The sequence below is a fragment of the Scyliorhinus canicula genome, chromosome 30, assembly GCF_902713615.1.
Source record: "Scyliorhinus canicula chromosome 30, sScyCan1.1, whole genome shotgun sequence".
NCBI lineage: Eukaryota > Metazoa > Chordata > Chondrichthyes > Carcharhiniformes > Scyliorhinidae > Scyliorhinus > Scyliorhinus canicula.
In genome coordinates, this window is record NC_052175.1 from 11,281,067 (window position 1) to 11,303,814 (window position 22,748).

The 22,748-nt window shown below is 54.8% G+C and overlaps 1 protein-coding gene across 1 annotated transcript in view; it reads left to right on the top strand.

Moving 5' to 3' along the window:
* Positions 1 to 22,748, top strand: part of LOC119958590 (ras GTPase-activating-like protein IQGAP1) — a 91,322-nt gene that overhangs the window by 55,639 nt on the left and 12,935 nt on the right. The window contains 11 exon segments of the mRNA XM_038787070.1: positions 305 to 447; positions 1,803 to 1,850; positions 1,852 to 1,974; positions 4,139 to 4,222; positions 6,259 to 6,330; positions 9,033 to 9,102; positions 11,827 to 12,035; positions 13,321 to 13,473; positions 15,696 to 15,859; positions 17,316 to 17,540; positions 22,511 to 22,651. Coding sequence (XP_038642998.1) covers positions 305 to 447; positions 1,803 to 1,850; positions 1,852 to 1,974; positions 4,139 to 4,222; positions 6,259 to 6,330; positions 9,033 to 9,102; positions 11,827 to 12,035; positions 13,321 to 13,473; positions 15,696 to 15,859; positions 17,316 to 17,540; positions 22,511 to 22,651 — 1,432 coding nt within the window.

Here is a 22,748-nt window from a genome sequence, read left to right on the forward strand (position 1 = left end):
TTGTTGCAGACTCGATGGGCTGAAGGGCCTGCCCTGCACTGTAGGGATTCGATGGAACATGGATTGTAAATAGGTGAGGTGGCAGTACTGTCCCTTGTTGGGGGCACTCCATTAGTTACAGCCTGGTAACTTAATTACCCGTTTATCCCTACTCACCCGTCCACACTCCGACCTTATCCCTGACTCCGAGAACGCCCTTTCTGCTAATTGGCGTCTGCGCGACGCGTTATTGAATGCCTTTTGGAAATCCTCCCGTGCTGTAAGATTCTAGCAGCTGGACAATCCACGTTTATATCGTTCTCAGGAGACAACCGGAGCGTCTGGGTGAAACACAAGCTGAAGGATGGCTCGGTGTACTACTTCAACCTGGAGACTCTGGAGGGAGGCTGGGAGCGCCCCAGGGGATTCGTCCAGAGCTCCGCGCAGCTCAACCGCGACGAGATCCAGGTATGGCGTTGCTGTGAGGCACCCGGCACCTTGGTCCCCAAAGAGTTCATCAGCAGGACGGGTAGATGGACATGAGATGGGGCGGCGTATCTCGAGGGATTTGGAATACAAATTGGGGTGTGGAAGAGATGTTCCAGCTGTGCGGATCTTGAGTTAATTCCAGTGGGAGTACCTGGGTTCGATTTGGGCCACCGAACTTGGCCCTTGGGAGGGTGGGAGAGGCAGTGCAGATTCACCAGAACTATTCCAGGGCTGAAGGGGTTATATTCCGAGGAGCAGAAGCGCGGTGGTTCGAGTCCCTGCCTTGTGGCGCTGCGTTCAATCCCAGCCCCGGGTCACCGTCCGTATGGAGTTTGCACATTCTCCCCGTGTCTGCGTGGGTTTCACCCCCCACGACCCCAAAGATGTGCAGGGTAGGTGGATTGGCCACGCTAAATTGCCCCTCAATTGGGGGAAAAAGAAAGAATTGGGTACTCCTAAATATATTTTTTAGATTCCGAGGAGCGGTCGCACAGGTGAGGGTTATATTCGCTCGAGTGAGGGCAGCACGGTGGCCTAGTGGTTAGCACAACCGCCTCACGGCGCCGAGGTCCCAGGTTCGATCCCGGCTCTGGGTCACTGTCCGTGTGGAGTTTGCACATTCTCCCCGTGTCTGCGTGGGTTTCGCCCCCACAACCCAAAAATGTGCAGAGTAGGTGGATTGGCCACGCTAAATTGCCCCTTAATTGGCAAAAATAATTGAGTAATCTAAATTTATAGGGGCTGGTTTAGCTCACCAGGCTAAATCGCTGGCTTTTAAAGCAGACTAAGGCAGGCCAGCAGCACGGTTCGATTCCCTGTACCAGCCTCCCCGAACAGGCGCCGGAATGTGGTGACTAGGGGCTTTTCACAGTAACTTCATTGAAGCCTACTCGTGACAATAAGCGATTTTCATTTTCATTATAAAAAAATAAAAATATTCGCTCAAGTGCAGAAGATTGTGGGGTGATCTAATCGGGATGAGCTATTTTCTCTGGCGTGGGGGCGGCAGAAGAAGGGGGCAGGACGTGGAAATTCGAGCCAGGGTTGTTCAGGATGATGTGGAAGTTCTCCCTCCCCAATCAGCTGTTTCAGTCTGGCGTTCAATTATAAATTCCAAGTCTGAGATTGGTAGGTTTTTGTTGGGGGGGGGAAAGGGGATTCAGATTGATTGACGATGCGGATCATCCGCGTGGGATAGTCCTCTGGGAAGTGAATGGCCTCCTATGGGTGTAGAAGACTCTCGGGGGGGGGGGGGAAACTCTGAATGGCATTGGAGCGGCAAGGGATCGCGCATCCTTCGGGCACTGACTATTGATCTCTTTATTTCCCATCAGGCCACTGTTAGCGGAGTGACGGCTGTTTACAATCGAGACAGACTCTGGAAAGACTAACGAGAGCCTGATCACCAGGCTCCAGGCCCACATGAGGGGGTTTCTTGTCCGAACAGATCTGAGTGCTCGCAGACACTTCCTCCAGAAACAATTGCCAGCCATCGTTAAAATCCAGGTACGGTGCGCCCAGTTCTCTTCCCCCCCCCCCCCACCCTGCTGACGCTCACTCTCCCGCAAAGAAGTCAATAAATGGTTGCCACCTCCGGGCGAACCCCTGTACAGATCCCCTCAAGGCAAGCTTCATTTTTTCCATACCCAGGGAACTCGACATGTCCGCAAGCCACAACTCAGTCTTCAGGGGCTTTGAGACCCTCCACGCCAATAGTATTCATCGCCGGGCTATCAGGGAAGCAAAGGCCAAAACATCGGCCTCTTTCTCCCCCTGGACTCCCGGGTCTTCCGAAACCCCAAAAATTGCCACCCCTGGACCCATCGCCACCCTTGTTTTTAGCACCCGGGACATGACGCCCGCAAATCCCTCCCAGTACCCCCTAAGCTTAGGGCATGCCCAAAACATGTGAACGTGGTTCGCTGGTCCTCCCGCGCACCTAGCGCATTTGTCCTCTATCCCAAAGAATTTGCTCATCCGAGCCACCGTCATGTGGGCCCGGTGAATGACCTTAAATTGAATCAGGCCGAGCCTGGCACATGTCGCGGTCGAATTTACCCTACTCAGGGCCTCTGCCCACAGCCCGTCCTCCATTTCCCCGCCTAGCTCCTCCTCCCATTTAAGTTTCAGTTCCTCCGTCTGGGACCCTTCCTCCCTCATGAGCACCGTATAAATATCAGAGACTCTACGAGCAGACGTTATTGTTGACATGTCAGCATTACTGAGGAGAGCAGCATTAATTGCCCATCCCTAATTGCCCCTGGAGATGGTAATGGTGGTGGACCTTTTTCTTAAACTGTGGTGAAGGCGTTTCCACTGTGCTGTCAGGTGGGGTCTTTGAGGATTTTGACCCCGGCGATAGTGAAGGACCGGCCGATATATTCCCGAGTCGGGATGGCGAGCGGCTCGGAGGGGGGGAACTTGCAGGTAGGGGGGGGGTTCCCCATGTGTCTGCTGCCCCCCCCCCCCCCCCCCCCCCCCCCCGTCCTTCTAGATGGTAGAGGTGGCGGGTTTGGAAGGTGCTGTCGAAGGCGAGTGGCCGCGGTGCGTCTTGTAGACGGTGCACACGGTTGCCACTGTGCGCCGTGGGGGGTGGAGGGAGTGAATGTCGGTGGTTAGCGTGTCGATCGAGCGGGGCTGCTTTGTCCTGGATGGGGAGGGTGGGGGGAGTGAATGTCGGTGGGTAGCGTGTCGATCGAGCGGGGCTGCTTTGTCCTGGATGGGTGGGGGGAGTGAATGTCGGTGGTTAGCGTGTCGATCGAGCGGGGCTGCTTTGTCCTGGATGGGGTGGGGGGGGGGGGGGGGGGGGGGGGGGGGGGGGGAGTGAATGTCGGTGGTTAGCGTGTCGATCGAGCGGGGCTGCTTTGTCCTGGATGGGGGGTGGAGGGAGTGAATGTCGGTGGTTAGTGTGTCGATCGAGCGGGGCTGCTTTGTCCTGGATGGGGGCGTAGAGGGAGTGAATGTCGGTGGGTAGCGTGTCGATCGAGCGGGGCTGCTTTGTCCTGGATGGGGGGGGTGGAGGGAGTGAATGCCGGTGGTTAGCGTGTCGATCGAGCGGGGCTGCTTTGTCCTGGATGGTGTCGAGCTTCTCGAGTGTTGTTGGGAGCCGCGCTCATCCAGGCAAGTGGAGAGTCTCCCATCGCCCTCCTGACTTTTGTCCTTGTAGATGGTGGACAGGCTTTGGGGGGGTCAGGAGGTGAGTTACTCTCCGCAGGATTCCCAGCCTCTGACCTGCTCTGGCAGCCACAGTATTTATACGGCTGGGTCCAGTTCCGTTTCTGATCAATGGTAACCCCCAGGATGTTGAATGGCCTCCTTCTGTACCCTCTCATCCTGGGGCAAACACTGACACGGGGAAAGTGTTCTTGTCATTTTGAGTTAATAGATGAGTCCACTCCGGGAATAACAGCCTGTCCCTTAAGACACATAGCGTTGCAACAGCAGCTGTGCATCAGTGTACCAACATGTTCCTGTAATTCATTGGCAATAAACAGCCCGCAGCCAATGCATTCGGATCATGGAATAATTACTTTAGAATATATATCCTTCCTCCTCTTGTTGCCATATTTTGAAATTTCCCATGTTAAAGCTAAACGATCTTAAAATTCACACTCTTATGATAGATGATAACTGTGAAGGAAGTAATATTCGGCTATGTTTTATCTTTCAGTCACATTGGCGGGGTTACAGACAGAGGAGTGATTACCAGAAGAGGCTTTATCACCTTCAAGACAACACACATGCTGTAATTAAGGTGCAGACCACTTAGCTCTGGCCTCCTCGTGTCATATAAAATTAATTATAATGAAGCAAGTGTGGGATTAAAGAACGTGTTCAATATTTAAAGATCCTTCAGTGGCTCGTTGAGCGTCTTTTATTCCGTACGGGCCCTCCTGACCAGGTGGGAGCCAGCGAGTGTCGCTGGGTTGGGAAGCCAGCGTGCGGCAGTGGGATCTCTTCCACCCCCCCCCCTCCTTGCTGCACTGTGAATCACGTCTGGAACCCCCTCGGGCGTGGAGCTCTGATGGGGTTGGGGCTCAGCTGGGTGGTGTAATGTTGGCTCGTGTAGACCTGAGAGATGAACAGACACTTCCAACACTGATGACGATTCAACTCAGTTTTATTAACTACTTCTAACTAACTAACACACGATGACTGTGGGTCTAAATGATGCTAACTTAAACTAGAGACCTAAGCCTTGTCCGAACCAGTTGATTCTCTCAGCGCGTGGTGTCAGTCTGTGCTGGGCTGGATGAGTTCTTGTTACACTGAGAGGCAGCACCCAGAATGAGCGGGAACCGTGGTGCCCTCTGCCTTTATAGTGCGCGTATTCTAACTGGTGATTGGCTGCGGTGTTTGTGCATGTTGATTGGTCCCTGTGTGTGTCCATCAGTGTGTGGCTGCACCTTGATATACTGGTGTATATTCTGACAGGTGGGGGGGGGGTTGGTGCCTGCGGGCGAGTGGGAAAGCTGGTGAGCATGAGTTCCGTTGATTGCCACCTTTCCGTGGCGGGGGAGGCTTGAGCGTTCCGTTGATCCCCGAGATTGCTGCCGTCGGGAATCTTAAACTCCTGGCGGGGTCACCCCCTGTGACTGTATGGTCGGAGGGAAAAGAATCGACCAGGCACAATCCAACACAAGTCCTCAGCGGTGGATCAGGTGGAAGATACTCTCATGTTGTCACCGGTTGCGATGTCGGCTGAAGGCGGCAGCAATAGGGAGACCCCCAGTCGCCAAGGTCCCCCTGCCACTCAACTGGACTTGCCGTCCGTCAAGGTCCTTGTGTCTGCTGATGTGCAACGGCCCACCAGGTTAAAATATGTCCCGCACCGGCGCCTACCTCGAGGAAACCAACATTTATACTCTCACTCACACACTCGCTCGCTCGCACGCTTGGCGATGTCAAGCTGGGTTGTGAAAGTGTGGGGGGGGGGGGGGGTGGAATGAGAGTCGGAGCCGGTAACCGGGCAAGGAGATTTGATGGAATCCCAGCAGAGGTGCTGGCAGATCCCGAGATTGCACGGCCAGCACTTTGAACCATGATCGATTCTTGCAAGGTAACTTGAATTTGAGGTGTCTGTATAGAAGGCCTGGTATGTTTAGGAAGCTGTGAGAGTTGACCGTCCATGTGATCTGGCAGTGCGAGTGGAACAGACTAGAATTACTGGCTGAATGTGGGGGGGAAAAAAGCAAACGCGGGAGCAAAGAGAGCTGAGCCTGATGCCTCCATTGGGCCTTTCTGCAGGAATTGCTAAGTTATGTTGAACTGGGCCTGGATGATGACACGCAGCCTGCTCGAGCCTCCACAATTGGCATTGTCATGGGAAGCTCCTGCTGGGAAACCTGCTCCACTTCTAAACTTTTAACTTTCAATGTTCTGTTTAAGAAAAGAGCGGCGTTTTAAAGCAAGATGGGGGGGTTACTGGAGCGCGAGGACGATTGCCAGGGCTGCCTGAATTGGTCTTGCAAAAGGGCTGGCAAGGGGGGGGGGGGGGGGAGGGCAATGGGCTGAATGGCCTCCCTTCGCCGTTCGGCTGAAAGTTGCCGAAAGAAAATCCACACTCCCTGGTTCCCCGCCACGTGTTCCTAAACCTCGCCCAGACTAAAACACTAGATCCGGTAGGGCAACCCAGACGCAAATAACAAACAGGCGTGATGCATATACCCCAGAGAGTTACTCTGGCTGACCATAGCCACCGCCGCCACCCCCGGACGTCGCCCCAGTTGGTCGTATTTTGCTTACCTTGTCTTTAACGTTTAATTTAGACGGAAAACCATTATTTTCCAGATTCAGTCCTGGGTGCGGATGTGGCAGGCACAGAGGAGGTACAGGGCAAGACTGCGGCACTTCAAGAGCAATGTAAGTTTGACCGAATCGTGTCTGCATCGGCCGAGCCGAGAAAGGTGTCAGAAGTTGGAAAGTTGACCACAGCAATTCTGATGGAGCCACACCCGATTTGCCCCCTTCTTCGACCTGCGTATTATTTAATTTGCCTCCTCTGGCAGCCTCCTATCTCGCCCCACTACCCGTCTCCTGACTTGCTACATGGCCCATTTGCCCCGCTGCCCCTGTGCTCGCTGACCTACCTTGGCTGTCGCTCCCACTATCGCGTCAAATTTACAAACCTTCGTCCTTGGTTTTCGATCCCTTTTGTGGCCCTTGCTCCTCCCGATCTTGGTTACCCTCCTCCCAGTCCTCCAAACCTCCGAGGCTCCCTCAATTCTGGCCTCCTCGTCCAGCCCTGATTCTGACCCCTGCGCCGCTGACGGCCGCGCCTTCAGCCACTTGGGTGGGGGGGGGGGGGGGGGGGGTCTCTGCCTCCTCTCTCCATCTTTCGGCCCTTCCTTAAAACCAACCTCTTTGACCAATGTCAACTGCTTTAATATCTCTCTGGCCTTTTCTGCCGTGACGGCGTTCAAACCCGGGTCCCCAGTGCCGATACCACTGCCTCCCCTATCGTCGTTCACTCAAAGCAGGAGGACGTTCTGCTTTATTACAGGTTATTACCGCTCGAGGTTATTCCAAACACTGTTTGTGCTTGGAGAACGCATTTGGAGCTGCCTCTCGGTGGGGCCCGGCCTCTCGGTGGGGCCCGGCCTCTCGGTGGGGCCCGGCCTCTCGGTGGGGCCCGGCCTCTCGGTGGGGCCCGGCCTCTCGGTGGGGCCCGGCCTCTCGGTGGGGCCCGGCCTCTCGGTGGGGCCCGGCCTCTCGGTGGGGCCCGGCCCCTCGGTGGGGCCCGGCCCCTCGCTGCGGCTCGGCCCCTCGGTGGGGCCCGGCCTCTCGGTGCGGCCCGGCCTCTCGCTGCGGCCCGGCCTCTCGCTGCGGCTCTGCCCCTCGGTGGGGCCCGGCCTCTCGGTGCGGCCCGGCCTCTCGGTGCGGCCCGGCCTCTCGCTGCGGCTCTGCCCCTCGGTGGGGCCCGGCCTCTCGCTGCGGCTCTGCCCCTCGGTGGGACCCGGCCTCTCGCTGCGGCTCTGCCCCTCGGTGGGACCCGGCCTCTCGCTGCGGCTCTGCCCCTCGGTGGGGCCCGGCCTCTCGCTGCGGCTCTGCCCCTCGGTGGGGCCCGGCCTCTCGCTGCGGCTCTGCCCCTCGGTGCGGCCCGGCCTCTCGCTGCGGCTCTGCCCCTCGGTGCGGCCCGGCCTCTCGCTGCGGCTCTGCCCCTCGGTGCGGCCCGGCCTCTCGCTGCGGCTCTGCCCCTCGGTGCGGCCCGGCCTCTCGCTGCGGCTCTGCCCCTCGGTGCGGCCCGGCCTCTCGCTGCGGCTCTGCCCCTCGGTGCGGCCCGGCCTCTCGGTGGGGCCCGGCCTCTCGCTGCGGCTCTGCCCCTCGGTGCGGCCCGGCCTCTCGCTGCGGCTCTGCCCCTCGGTGCGGCCCGGCCTCACACTTTGCATTACGTTTCTGTGAAGTTCTAAAGGGCACGTCACCATTTTTTAAGTTTCTGTGCTAACGCACTGGCCGGTCTAAGTGTATCTCCTCCGAAGCTGATGGTTAAATTCAGCCGCTGAGTTCAGTGCAGCTCGTTGAAGCCCACAACACTGCTTTAAGCTCGACTTTTCTGGGAGGGGTGGGAATCTGTAACCTTTCTTTTTTAATATTTTCCGATTGAGGGGCAATTTAGGGTCGCCACTCCACCTAACCTGCACATCTTTGGGTTGTGGGGGCGAGACCCACGCAGACATGGGGAGAATGTGCAAACTCCACACGGACGGTGGGCCGGGATGGAACCTGAACCCTCAGCGCTGTGAGGCAGCAGTGCTAATCACCGTGGGGACCGGGATCGAACCCGAATCCTCGGCGCCGTGAGGCAGCAGTGCTAATCACTGTGGGGACCGGGATCGAACCCGAATCCTCGGCGCCGTGAGGCAGCAGTGCTAATCACCGTGGGGACCGGGATCAAACCCGGGCCCTCGGCACCGTGAGGCAGCAGTGCTAATCACCGTGGGGACCGGGTTCGAACCAGGGCCCTCGGCGCTGTGAGGCAGCGGTGCTAATCACCGTGGGGACCGGGATCAAACCCGGGCCCTCGGCACCGTGAGGCAGCAGTGCTAATCACCGTGCCGCCCCTGGGAATTAGTAACAATGCACCGCCTGTTGGAAGCCGAGTGCAGAGAACGCACTGATTTGTGGGAGGCCACAATCAAATTGGCCGAGATCTTACCAAATGGCGGAGCAGCCTCAGCTCGAGGGGCTGAATGGCCTCCTCCAAATCCCTGTGTCTGTGGGGACGATCGGTTTCTGAATGTCTTCCCACTTGTTTACATCCTCTCTCGGAAATCTGCATCCCAAACGGAGCTGAGTATTCAGCGACGTATGTTGTACAATCGCGGCTCACTGTTTACCCGTCCCTCACCCGCCGACCACACAAATGTTTATTTTGGTGGTGTTATGCTGTTCTGGCCTCATTCTTGCACAAGCCTGGAACGGGTGCCATCCCGATTACTCACGCAGCTCCAATGGGAGGAGGCGATCCACTCCGAATATGGTCATGACAGATGTCTGTTAGACAAGCACCCCAGTGATGTGGTTCTTGGAAAGTTTTAACAAGCTGTTTTCTTGCAATCCTGCAGATTGCTGCGGTGGTGAAGATCCAGGCGTTTGTAAGAGCAAACAAGGCCAGAGGGGACTACAGGCTGCTGGGTAAGTCATTTTTAAGACCAGGCATGTTGCCCCGATCACCCGCGGTTCCCTATCTGTAATCATTGGCAGCTGGGGGACAAGGCTCAAGATGCAAAGACGCCGTTCAATTTTCCAAATCTCGCCTTGCTTCCAATTGCTCGGAGAGCTCCCAGCAGCTGGAAGTGCAGCAACCTGAGCTGCGGGGAGCGGACAATACATTGTCCGCTTTGCAGGGGTTGGGAGAGCTCCCACCTGTAGCCAGGAGGGTTGTCACCCGCACTGAGAATTGAGTAGGTGATCTGACGCCTCACTCCCAACGTGCCGCCGGGGCACGCGGCGCTTCAGGTGGGAACTGGCAACCCCGCGACGGGATTGGGAACGATCCCGGGTTTCCTCGCTATCCCCGGCCAACAGGTGATGAGCCATCAATTGCACGAGAGACAATTTTGGGCCCCACACCTCAGGAAGGACATACTGGCACTGGAGCGGGTCCAGCGGAGATTCACACGGATGATCCCAGGAATGGTAGGCCTAACATACGATGAACGTCTGAGGATCGTGGGATTATATTCATTGGAGTTTAGGAGGTTGAGGGGAGATCTAATAGAAACTTACAAGATAATGAATGGCTTGGATAGGATGGACGTAGGGACGTTGTTTCCATTAGCAGGGGAGACTAGGACGCGGGGACACAGCCTTAGAATAAAAGGGAGTCACTTTAGAACAGAGATGAGGAGAAATTTCTTCAGCCAGAGAGTGGTAGGTCTGTGGAATTCATTGCCACAGAGGGCGGTGGAGGCCGGGACGTTGAGTGTCTTTAAGACAGAAATTGATAAATTCTTGATTTCTCGAGGAATTAAGGGCTATGGGGAGAGAGCGGGTAAATGGAGTTGAAATCAACCATGATTGAAAGGTGGAGTGGACTCGATGGGCCGAATGGCCTTACTTCCGCTCCTATGTCTTATGGAGACGAGTTGCTGTACAAAAGTTAGGCTTTAATAAGCTAGAACTTAGCACAGCGGTCGTCAACAATAAAATGGACGACCGCCGGGCGTTTCGATACTTCGGTAAGGAGGCGTGGTTAACTCAGCCTTTCAACCAATCGGAGAGCAGTCACATGACTGGTCTCACCCAATCGGTCGGGAGGCACATGACCGACCAGGGCCAATGGTAAGATGGTGTTCTCCACCAATGGCAGACAGCTATGCAAATCATATCACCACAACAGGTCTGCCTTGTCCAATGACGATTGTCATTTGTGTGCATTTAGCCACGCTAGGCATAAGGCCGGTTACACTCACAGCACTGCAGGTGGAACCAGGATTGCAGGAGTTGAGGACGGTGATGAAGATTGTCAGAGAATACAGCAGGGTATAGATAGGCTGCAAAAGTGGGCAGAGAAATGGCAGATGGAGTTTAACCCGGACAAATGCGAGGGAATGCATTTTGGTCGATCCAATTCAGGTGGGAGCTACAAAATAAACAGGAGAACCATCAGGAGCACAGAGATCTGGGCGTGCAGGCCCACAGATCCTTAAAAGTGGCAGCACAGGTGGAAATGGTGGTAAAGAAAGAAAAATTACATTGGAAGGGTTATGGGGATAGGGTGGAAGTGAGGGCTTAAGTAGGTCGGTGCAGGCTCGATGGGCCAAATGGCCTCCTTCTGCACTGTTATGTTCTATGTGCTTGCCTTCATAGGACGGGGTATCGAGTATAAAAGCTCAAATTTATGTTACCGTTATATAGAACGTCGGTTAGGCCACATTTGGAATACCGTGTCCAATTCTGGTCACCGCACTCCCAATGAAAATCACTTATTGTCACGAGTAGGCTTCAATGAAGTTACTGTGAAAAGCCCCTAGTCGCCACATTCCGGCGCCTGTCCGGGGAGGCTGGTACGGGAATCGAACTGTGCTGCTGGCCTGCCTTGGTCTGCTTTAAAAGCCAGCGATTTAGCCTAGTGAGCTAAACCAGCTCACCGCAAACTACCAGAAGGACGTGGAGGCTTTGGAGAGAGTACGGAAAAGGTTTACCAGGATGTTGCCTGGTATGGAACCTGGGCAATTAGGGGCAGCACGGTAGCATGGTGGTTAGCATAAATGCTTCACAGCTCCAGGGTCCCAGGTTCGATTCCCGGCTGGGTCACTGTCTGTGCGGAGTCTGCACGTCCTCCCCGTGTGTGCGTGGGTTTCCTCCGGGTGCTCCGGTTTCCTCCCACAGTCCAAAGATGTGCGGGTTAGGTGGATTGGCCATGCTAAATTGCCCGTAGTGTCCTAAAAAGTAAGGTTAAGGGGGGGTTATTGGGTTACGGGTATAGGGTGGATACGTGGGTTTGAGTAGGGTGACCATGGCTCGGCACAACACCGAGGGCCAAAGGGCCTGTTCTGTGCTGTACTGTTCTATGTTCTATGGAGGGTATTAGCTATGAGGGGAGATTGAATAAACTGGGATTGTTCTCCCTGGAGAGACGGAGGCTGAGGGGCGACCTGATAGAAGTTTATAAAATTATGAGGGGTATAGACAGGGTGAACAGTTGGAGGCTTTGTCCCAGGGCGGAAATGACAATTACAAGGGTGCACAAATTCGAGGGGAGGAGGGGGAAAGGTTCAGTGGAGATGTGCGGGGGGGGATCCGACACGTGATAGGTACAGGCTTGGAGGGCCGAAGGGCCTGTTCCTGTGCTGCACTGTTCTCTGTTCACTTTGAGCTCTTGAATTTGAAAAGGAGAAAACTTGTGCCCCGCAGTGCGTGCCAAGAACCCTCCGCTGAGCGTGGTGCGCAAGTTTGCCCATCTCCTGGAGCACAGCGACCATGACTTCCGGGAGGAGTGGGAACTGATGCGGATGCGCGAGGAAGTGGTGCAGCACATCCGTTCCAGTCGGCACCTGGAGCAGGACCTCAACGTGATGGACATCAAGATCGGGCTGCTGGTGAAGAACCGCATCACCCTGCAGGTGAGGGGCTACCTGGCCTTTCGAGGTCGCTTTAAACCTCTCCCCTGTTTCTCTGTTCCTGCCCTGGGCCGTTTTCTGCTCCACCATTTGGTACGGTCTGTTTTTGGCCACTTTCCTGTGTCCCCATAAACATTAAATTTCCCTGTCTGTCAAAAGTCCATCTGATTCAACTTCCAATTTATTCAATGATCGGAGAAAGTGCAGGGAGCCGAAGGTGCGTTGGTGTGAACGCAGACCGAACCCAGAAGGCAGCGGGTCGGGTAGATAAGAAGGCCGATGGGATAATTGCCTCGATTAGCTGAGGCACAGAATTTAAGGGGAGGTTACGGACGGAGCTGTATAAAACGCTGGTGAGGCCACAGCTAGAGTACTGAGTTCTCGTCGCCACACTATCGGAAGGATGTGACTGCGCTAGAGAGGGTGCGGAGGGAGATTCACCGGGAGGCGGCCTGGAGCTGGAGCGCCTCAGCTGTGACAGGAGGCTGGTTAGGCTGGGGTTGTTTTCCTTGGAGGGGGGGGGGAAACCTGATTGAGGTGTATAAAACTGAGGGATAAGGGGGTGGGGGGGAACCTCTTTTAAAAAAAAAAAAAAAAATTGACGCCTTTAGATGAGCACTTGTAATGCCACAGCAGACAACGCTGCGGGCGAAGTTCCGGGGAATGGGATGAGACTGTGTAGGTGCTTGATGTCCGGCCTGGACACGATGCAGTTCGGTGCTGTTGAAACTCTCTGACCCAGTCCCCACTGCTCCCCGGGGGAAGAGAATTTCAAAGGCTGGCCACCTTGTGAAAGAACAAAGATCTCTTCTTGGTTCAGCCTCCCAACAGGAGCCCCCTCATTTAAAAATCCGGCGCCCGACAGGCCCGATGAGTGATGGGAAGAGAATGTCGCATTTGGGAGGAGAAGGCTGGGCAAGGGGGCAGGGCAGCAATGCTGGGTAAAGAAGCTGCTAATTGTGCGAGTGAGGGGGAAATGGGAGTCAGGCGGGGGCTGGTGACTCTGAAGGGGCAAGCATTACCACCACGCGTGGGCATGAACACCCAGGGCAAGAGTCCTGAGGAGGAGATTGATGGGATTGAAGAGCGGGGGCTGAGCTACGTGATTGCAATGGGAGATTGGTGCGGTGCTGGAGAAAAGCAACAATGATGGGAACAAATACTTGGTTTTGGTCAAAGGCGTTGGCGCCGGGATTCCCTGTTCCCTCATCGGCATGTGGCCAGAGGATGACCTCACTGGGCAAGAGCAGACTGGTTGTAGTAACGCACGGGTGCTTTTGTTCCGCAGGAGGTGGTCTCCCACTGCAAGAAGCTTACCAAGAAGAACAAGGGGCAGCTGTCGGATCTGATGGCGATCGACAAGCAGAAGGGGTTGAAGGCTCTCAGCAGAGAGAAGCGAGAGAAACTCGAAGCCTATCAACACCTCTTCTACCTCCTGCAGGTAACCAGGTTCAGTCGCGACACTGTCTCCGCCTGCGTCTTTCAAGGTCAAAGGGCAGGTTCTTCAGGCCTCTGGTCAAGTGGAACATTCAAGACCAAATTTGACCGATCTTGTGTTGGGTCGATCGGGTTTAACTGCTGTGGCGCCCAGGCGGCTAGGTGACCCCACAATACAGATGAGCTACGATCTGACTGAGGGCGGCACATTGGCGCAGTGGGTTAGCACTGCTGCCTCACGGCGCCCAGGACCCGGGTTCGAATCCCGGCTCTGGGTCACTGTCCGTGTGGAGTTTGCGCATTCTCCCCGTGTCTGCGTGGGTTTCACCCCCACAACCCAAAGATGTGCAGGGTAGGTGGATTGGCCAGGCTAAATGAAATGAAAAAATGAAAATCGCTTATTGTCACGAGTAGGCTTCAAATTAAGTTACTGTGAAAAGCCCCTCGTCGCCACATTCCGGCGCCTGTCCGGGGTGGCTGGTACGGGAAGGGAAGGGTCTAAATTGACGCTTAATTGGGGAAAAAACAAATTGGGTATTCCAAATGTATTATTTTTTGAAAAGGAGAGAAAAAAAAGCTGCGATCTGCCTGTATTGAGGGGCAGGTCTGAGCTGCTGTGTGACCTCTCTCCGTGTGTGTGTGTGTTTTTCTCCCCTCCCTTCCCCCTCTTGTCTCCCAAGACATCAAGGCTGAAGTCGGTAACTTGTCTGTAGAAATCACACCCATAAAGACATCAGACGTACTGCTAAAAAAAAAATACATCAAAAATGGGCCCCTCGAGCCTGCTCATCATTATGATCATGGCTGATCATTGTGGTGGTATGATTTGCATAGCTGTCTGCCATTGGTGCAGAACACTGGCTTACCATTGGCCCTGGTCGGTCATGTGCCTCTCGACCGATTGGTTGAGACCAGTCATGTGACGGCTCTCCGATTGGTCGAGAGGCTGAGTTAACCCCGCCTCCAGAGCGAGGTATAAATACCCAGAACGCCTGGCGGTTGTCCATTTACTGTAGTTGACCGCAGGGCTAACTTCTGGCTTATTAAAGCCTAACTTTTGTACAGCAACTCGTCTCGCGTTCGATTGATGGAATACCCAGATCCTGCCTTCCCTCCGTATCTATGTTCCTATCCCTCGATCCCTTTAGCCCCAAGAGCTGTATCTAATTCCTTCTCGAAATTCCACAACGGCCTCAACTACTTTCGGTGGTAGTGAATTCCACAGATTCACCGCTCTCTGGTTGAAGAAATTTCTCCTCACCTCAGTCCTAAAAGGTTTGCCCCTTATCCTCAAACTATGACCCCCTCGTTCTGGACTCCCCCCCCACCATCGGGAACATTCTTTCTGAATCTACCCTGTCTAATCCTGTTAGAATTTTTAAAGTTTCTATGAGATTCCCTCTCACTCGTCTGATGAATATAATCCTAACCGACTTAGTCTCTCCTCATGTGACAGTCCCGCCATCCCTGGAATCAGTCTGGTAAACGTTCGCTGCCCTCCCTCCAGAGCAAGAACATCCTTCCTCAGATAAGGACACCAAAACTGCCCCCAATACTCCAGGTGTGGCCTCACCAAGGCCCTAGGCAGTGAAACATCTCTATTCCTATACTCCAGCCCTCTTTGGCCTGGGAGCGTGATCTTCTTCCAACGTATCTCGCTCACTCCTTGCCCCCTTTTCCCTGCAAAATACTTTGAGATGCCTCCATTTATTTTTCTAAAAATAAATTTAGAGTGCCCAATTCATTTTCCAATTAAGGGGAAATTTAGCGCGGCCGATCCACCCACCCTGCACATCTTTGGGTTGTGGGGGTTGAAACCCACGCAAACACGGGGAGAATATGCAAACTCCACGCGGACAGGGAGCCGGGATCGAACCCGAGACCTCGGCGCCGTGAGGCAGCAGTGCTAACCCACTGCGCCACCGTGCTGCCTCATCGATGAGGAGAATTTCAAAGTTGGAAATTGTTTTTTGAACTGGGGTAAGGTATGGCCGATAATCAAAGCTGTGGGCTCATCGACGCAAATTGGAATGTGCATTTAGTGAATTAATTATTGGCGAAGAACAAATCTGGGAGGAGACCGAATAAGTCAAGTTACCTCGATTCTGATTGTATCTTGGGGGATCCAATATATTTTGTGGTGTTTGAGACGAGCTGACGATGAGGCACAGCTTGTTGAGGTTGAATCTCGCTGGTTTTTGACCGTGTCTCTTCCGCTCCTAACAGACGCAACCCGTCTACCTGGCCAAGCTGATTTTCCAGATGCCTCAGAACAGATCGACCAAGTTTATGGACTCGGTGATATTCTCCCTCTACAACTACGCGGCCAATCCGAGAGAGGGCTACTTGCTCCTGCGTCTATTCACCACCGCCCTACGAGAGGAGATTAAGTACGTGAAGCCGGCGATGCGGGCTGGCGTCCGGTTTGGCCAGGGGCAGTAGCCAACCATGGCCTCGTCCAACAGGGCATTATTATTGGCGTGTTATTTGGCTGCGCAGCCATCTTGCTTTCCTTGCCCGCATTGGGGGGGGGGGGTCACCGGACGATGGGCAGGATTGGGAACCCCGTGTCTGGAGGTTCCCGGGGTGAGGAGAGAGTTTGACTTGCTAATCCCACATGGCCATGATCAGAAAGCAAGTACAGGCCAGAGTCTAAAGCCCCGGCCAGCGTGCGTATCCGAGCAGTGCTGTGCCTTTATGCACTGAGTCATTCGCAATTTGGGTCCTTCTGTAGCGGCGACTGTCATGAACGAGAGCCCCCATGCTGATGGTGTGTTTCCACGAGGCGTCAAGTGTCCGATATGAAACAACGAGCAGCTTCGTTGCTGTCAAGAGCCTCAAAAATGGAGACTCCCGACCTAACTAGTCCTGAGCGTTGAAACAAGGAGGGTTTATTGATTTCCCTTTCTGCAGATGTCGGTTTCCCACTTAATCCCGTGTGTCCCCTGAGCTTGTTTTCCAATGGGCTGGGCCAAGGCCAGCGTATCGCACTCGTGCAGCAGGGGTTGTCGTTGCACGGTGTAGCCAGGACCGCTTGGCGAAGCGCAGAGGGAGTGTTTCTGGCTAGACCTGCAGGGACACGGCGATTTCTGCCTCCCTCTTTAAATCTGGCTTCCCGCACATCACCAATCCGCTTTGCCTTGACACTGGCGACCGTGCTTTCATCTGCCTGGGCCCTCCACTCTGGCTTTCCCTCCATCGCGCTCTCCTCCTCCTCCATTGCGCTCGCCTCCTCTTGAAATGCTCCTCAAAACCAATCTCTGCCCATAATTAGGGGCACATGTCCTGGCATTACCTCGCCTGGCTCCGTCTCACGTCTTTAGAATTTAGAACAGTACAGCACAGAACAGGCCCTTCGGCCCTCAATGTTGTGCCGAGCAATGATCACCCTACTCAAACCCACGTATCCACCCTATACCCGTAACCCAACAACTTCCCCCTTAACCTTACTTTTTAGGACACTACGGGCAATTTAGCACGGCCAATCCACCTAACCCGCACATCTTTGGACTGTGGGAGGAAACCGGAGCACCCGGAGGAAATCCACGCACACACGGGGAGGACGTGCAGACTCCGCACAGACAGTCACCCAGCCGGGAACCGAACCTGGGACCCTGGAGCTGTGAAGCATTGATGCTAACCACTATGCTACCGTGCTACCGTCTTGTCTGATTACTTCCCTGTGAAGCACCTTCCTGTGTGGTAACGGGAACATTTAAGTGCGCATTGCAATCGGCAGGATAGCTTTGGGAAGTTGAGGGACTGTAATGGTCTGTGTCCATCCACTCTGTAGTGCAACCCGCTGTAATAAGTCTCCTGGTTTCCTCTTTCCCTTTGTTATTGCAGATCCAAGGTTGACCAGGTGCGTGAGATCGTCACGGGCAACCCCACCGTGACCAAGCTGGTGGTGAGCTTTTACCGCCACGTCCGGGGGCAGAATGCCCTGCGCGAGATCCTGGGGCCCGTCGTCGGGGAGGTGCTGCGGGATAAATCGCTCGGCATCAGGATCGACCCCGTCGACGTTTACAAGAGCTGGGTGAACCAAATGGAGACTCAGACAGGCCAGCGAAGGTGAGGCTCGCCACGTCAGCGCGGCCGGCGCGAGGCTGCACCGTTCTATTCCCGCCAAGGCGTGTGTCGAATCGGTGTCCGCCGTCACCAGGCGGCCAGTTCTCTGACCCGTGTTGCTACTCTTTATAATCGCACCGCTTCGGGTTAACCGTTTATCAGGCAAGTGATTTGGAAACATGAGAAATGGGGGAGGAGAGGCAGAATTGATGAGGTGCCCGCGTTTCACTCAGGCTGCCTTCATTGTGAAAATGGAGCTCCCGGTCTGTTACTTTGGATTCTGTCGGGCTTCCCGCGCAGTTCCCGATATTTTAGCCTTCAGAATCTCGGCTGTTTTTCCCAGGAAACACCACGCAATAACTTGCCCGTTTTGTTCTTGGGGCCCCCCCCCCCCCCCCCCCCTTTCCAGGAACTCACTGCTTCAGTCTGTCTCTGTCGCTTTGCTCAAATAGCACATCGATGTGCTATTTGGCTGTGGCCAGGTGTTGCCTCCTGAATTCTCGTTGGTCTCGGTTGACATGCACATGTGAACGGGCGTTTATAGGTAGCAATCGGGGGGGGGGGTTGTCAGGAATAACCGTAACATGTGTGGCCACTCTTTGTGTGAGGCAGCTTTGCTCTAACCAATCTGAGAATTGATGGAGCTGCCTTCTGACCTGTACCATGTTACATCCACTTCACATTCAAAGGCATTACCATCGCCAAATACCCCTAGGGGTTATCACTGACCAGAAACTGAACTGGACCCAGCCGTATAAATACTGTGGCTACCAGAGCAGGTCAGAGGCTGGGAATCCTGCGGAGAGTCACTCACCTCCTGACCCCCCCCAAAGCCTGTCCACCATCGACAAGGACACAAGTCAGGAGGGCGATGGGAGACTCTCCACTTGCCTGGATGAGCGCGGCTCCCAACAACACTCGAGAAGCTCGACACCATCCAGGACGAAGCAGCCCCGCTCGATCGACACGCTACCCACCGACATTCACCCCCTCCACCCCCCCCCCATCCAGGACAAAGCAGCCCCGCTCGATCGACACGCTACCCACCGACATTCACTCCCTCCACCCCCCCCGCCATCCAGGACAAAGCAGCCCCGCTCGATCGACACGCTATCCACCGACATTCACTCCCTCCACCCCCCCCCCCATCCAGGACAAAGCAGCCCCGCTCGATCGACACGCTATCCACCGACATTCACTCCCTCCACCCCCCCCCCCATCCAGGGCAAAGCAGCCCCGCTCGATCGACACGCTAACCACCGACATTCACTCCCTCCACCCACCCCCATCCAGGACAAAGCAGCCCCGCTCGATCGACACGCTACCCACCGACATTCACTCCCTCCACCCCCCATCCAGGGCAAAGCAGCCCCGCTCGATCGACACGCTAACCACCGACATTCACTCCCTCCACCCCCCCCATCCAGGGCAAAGCAGCCCCGCTCGATCGACACGCTAACCACCGACATTCACTCCCTCCACCCCCCCCCCCCCCCCGATCCAGGGCAAAGCAGCCCCGCTCGATCGACACGCTAACCACCGACATTCACTCCCTCCACCCCCCCCCCCCCCCCCCCCATCCAGGACAAAGCAGCCCCGCTCGATCGACACGCTAACCACCGACATTCACTCCCTCCACCTCCCCCCATCCAGGACAAAGCAGCCCCGCTCGATCGACACGCTAACCACCGACATTCACTCCCTCCACCTCCCCCCATCCAGGACAAAGCAGCCCCGCTCGATCGACACGCTGACCACTGACATTCACTCCCTCCACACACACACACACACACACACACACACACACACACACTTCGACAGCACCTTCCAAACCCGCCACCTCTACCGTCTAGAAGGACGAGGGGGGGACAGCAGACACATGGGGAACACCCCCCCCCCCCCCCCCCCCCCCCCCCGAGCCGCTCGCCATCCCGACTCGGGAATATATCGGCCGTTCCTTCACTGTGGCCGGGGTCAGAATCCCGGAACTCCCTCCCTAACAGCACGGTGGGTGTGCCTACACCACATGCGGGTTCAAGATGGCGGCTCACCCACCACCTCCTCAAGGAGCAAATAGGGACGGGGAACGAATACTGGGCCTGGCCAGAGAGGCCCAGATCACATAAATGAATAAATAAATAATGCAAGCTTAACGCAGATTTGCTTTGTTTCTCAGTTAAGCACGAGGCTTATAGAACTATACTTTGTGCAAGTAATCTTTAAAACTGTAGTTATGCATGGTTATTCTGGCCATCGTCACCGATGTAAGAGGTAGATCCGTTACCGGATAATTGCCATTGATTTGTCCAGGGCTGGCATCGTTGCTCACAGGACATCTCCGTCTGGCTGGGTCCCGCTCTTTCCAGTTCCACTTTCACAAACCCCTCTTTTAAAATCCACCTTCCTGGTCCAGCCGTGAAATCACCTCTCCCACATCTTCTCCCCTGGTTTCGTGCCTCGTTCTCTTCAAATGGCTGCCTCATGTTAGAAATTGTTGACCAGTCTCAAAAGTGGCCTTTGTTGGACGGGGAATGGAATCGGAAAATACGGATGTTTCACTGCACCTGTACAGGGCCTTAGTGAGACCACACCTGGAGTGCTGCATGCTGTTTTAGAGCATACAGTACAGAAGGAGGCCATCGAGTCTGCACCGAGCCACTTAAGCCCTCACTTCCCCCCCTATTCCTGTAACCCAATAACCCCATCTAACCTCTTTGGACACTAAGGGCAATTTATCATGGCCAATCCACCTAACCCGCACATCTTTGGACTGTGGGAGGAAACCAGAGCATCCGGAGGAAACAAACGCACACACGGGGAGGATGTGCAGAATCTGCATAGACGGTGACCCAAGCCGGGAATCGAACCTGGGACCCTGGAGCTGTGAAGCCTCAGTGCTAGCCACTTGTGCTGCCCACGATCTCGTATGGGGAGCAAGAAGGTACAGTTGATTCAGAGAAGGTTCACCCGACCCCTGGGGTGAGAGGCGTATCTTACGAAAAAAGGTTGAACAGAGAATAGAATCCCTACTGTGCAGAAGCAGGCCATTCAGCCCATCGAGTCTGTACCGGCCCTCTGAACGAACACCCGACCCCGGTCCACTCCCCCACCTTATCCCGGTAACCCCACTTAACATTGGAACGCTTGTGGGCAATTTAGTGCGGCCAATTCCCCTAACCTGCACCATCATTGGACTGTGGGAGGAAACCGGAGCACCCGGAGGTAATTGACCCCTCTTCCCTGGGGAAAACCTCTGACTGTCCACTCTGTCTATACCCCTCATAATTTTGTAGACCTCTATCAGGTCGCCCCTCAACCTCCGTCGTTCCAGTGAGACCATCCGAGTTTATTCAACTTCTCCTCGTAGCTAATGCCCTCCATACCAGGCAACATCCTCTTCTGCACCCTCTCTAAAGCCTCTGCATCCTTCTGGTAATGTGGCGACCAGAATTGAACACTATACTCCAAGTGTGGCCTAACTAAGGTTCTATACAGCTGCAACATGACTTGCTAATTCTTATACTCAGTGCCCCGGCCAATGAAGGCAAGCAAGCCGTATGCCTTCTTGACTAACTTCTCCACCTGTGTTGCCTCTTTCAGTGACCTGTGGACCTGTACACCTAGATCTCTCTGACTGTCAATACTCTTGAGGGTTCTACCATTCACTGTATATTCCCTATCTGTATTAGACCTTCCAAAATGCATTACCTCACATTTGTCCGGATTAAACTCCATCTGCCATCTCGCCGCCCAAGTCTCCAAATGATCTAAATCCTGCTGTATCCTCTGACAGTCCTCATCGCTATCCGCAATTCCACCAATATTTGTGTCGTCCGCAAACTTACTAATCAGACCAGTTACATTTTCCTCCAAATCATTTATATATACTACGAACAGCAAAGGTCCCAGCACTGATCCCTGCGGGACACCACTAGTCACAGCCCTCCAATCAGAAACACACCCTTCCATTGCTACTCTCTGCCTTCTATGACTGAGCCAGTTCTGTATCCACCTTGCCAGCTCACCTCTGATCCCGTGTGACAGGGTAGTGCAGAAGGAGGCCATTCGGCCCATCAAGTCTGCACCGACCCACTGAAGCCCTCACTTCCACCCTATCCCCATAACCCAATAACCCCTCCTAACCTTTTGGACACTTAAGGGCAATTTTGCACGGCCAATCCACGTAACCTGCACGTCTTTGGACTGTGGGAGGAAACCGGAGCACCCGGAGGAAACCCACGCAGACACTGGGAGAACGTGCAGGCTCCGCACAGCCAGTGACCCAGTGGGGAATCGAACCTGGGACCCTGGCGCTGTGAAGCCACAGTGCTAACCAGTTATACTGCTTACGGGTGGATACGCTGAGGTAGCCTAATTGTCATCCTCACAGCTGATCTGTATCAGTGAAAGGCTGCGCAGGGCTGTGCTGCTTCAACGTTGTGGCCGACCATGTAATCTTTCCCTTGTGCAGCGAGATCCAAACATTGTTCAAATAAAAATGTGTATGTGGCCTGGAATGCCTGGGTGGCGAGACTTTACTAAATCCCGATATCTCCAGCGTCGAGCTGTAAATTGGGTCATTTATTTTTTTGAGAACACCAGCCGAGTGGAAAGATGGGGCCTCACGGTAGCATGGTGGTTAGCATCAATGCTTCACAGCTCCAGGGTCCCAGGTTCGATTCCTGGCTGGGTCACTGTCTGTGTGGAGTCTGCACGTCCTCCCCCTGTGTGCGTGGGTTTCCTCCGGGTGCTCCGGTTTCCTCCCACAGTCCAAAGATGTGCGGGTTAGGTGGATTGGCCATGCTAAATTGCCCGTAGTGTAAGGTTAATGGGGGGATTGTTGGGTTACGGGTATACGGGTTACGTGGGTTTAAGTGGGGTGATCATTGCTCGGCACAACATTGAGGGCCGAAGGGCCTGTTCTGTGCTGTACTGTTCTATGTTCTATAACCAGGGTGTTTTCTTTCCCGCAGCCAACTGCCGTACGATGTGACCCCAGAGCAAGCCATGACCCACCACGAGGTCCAGCGGAGACTCGACATATCCATTCGCAACCTGCGGGCCGCCACCGATAAATTCCTCCACGCCATCGTGTCGTCCGTGGACAAGATACCGTACGTGCTCTCCTCACGGGTTTCCCCCCCCACCAATACGCGGTCTCCGAACCTCGGGGGTGTGGGAGTCGACGGGTAGAGTTTGTGCTTCCTCCGC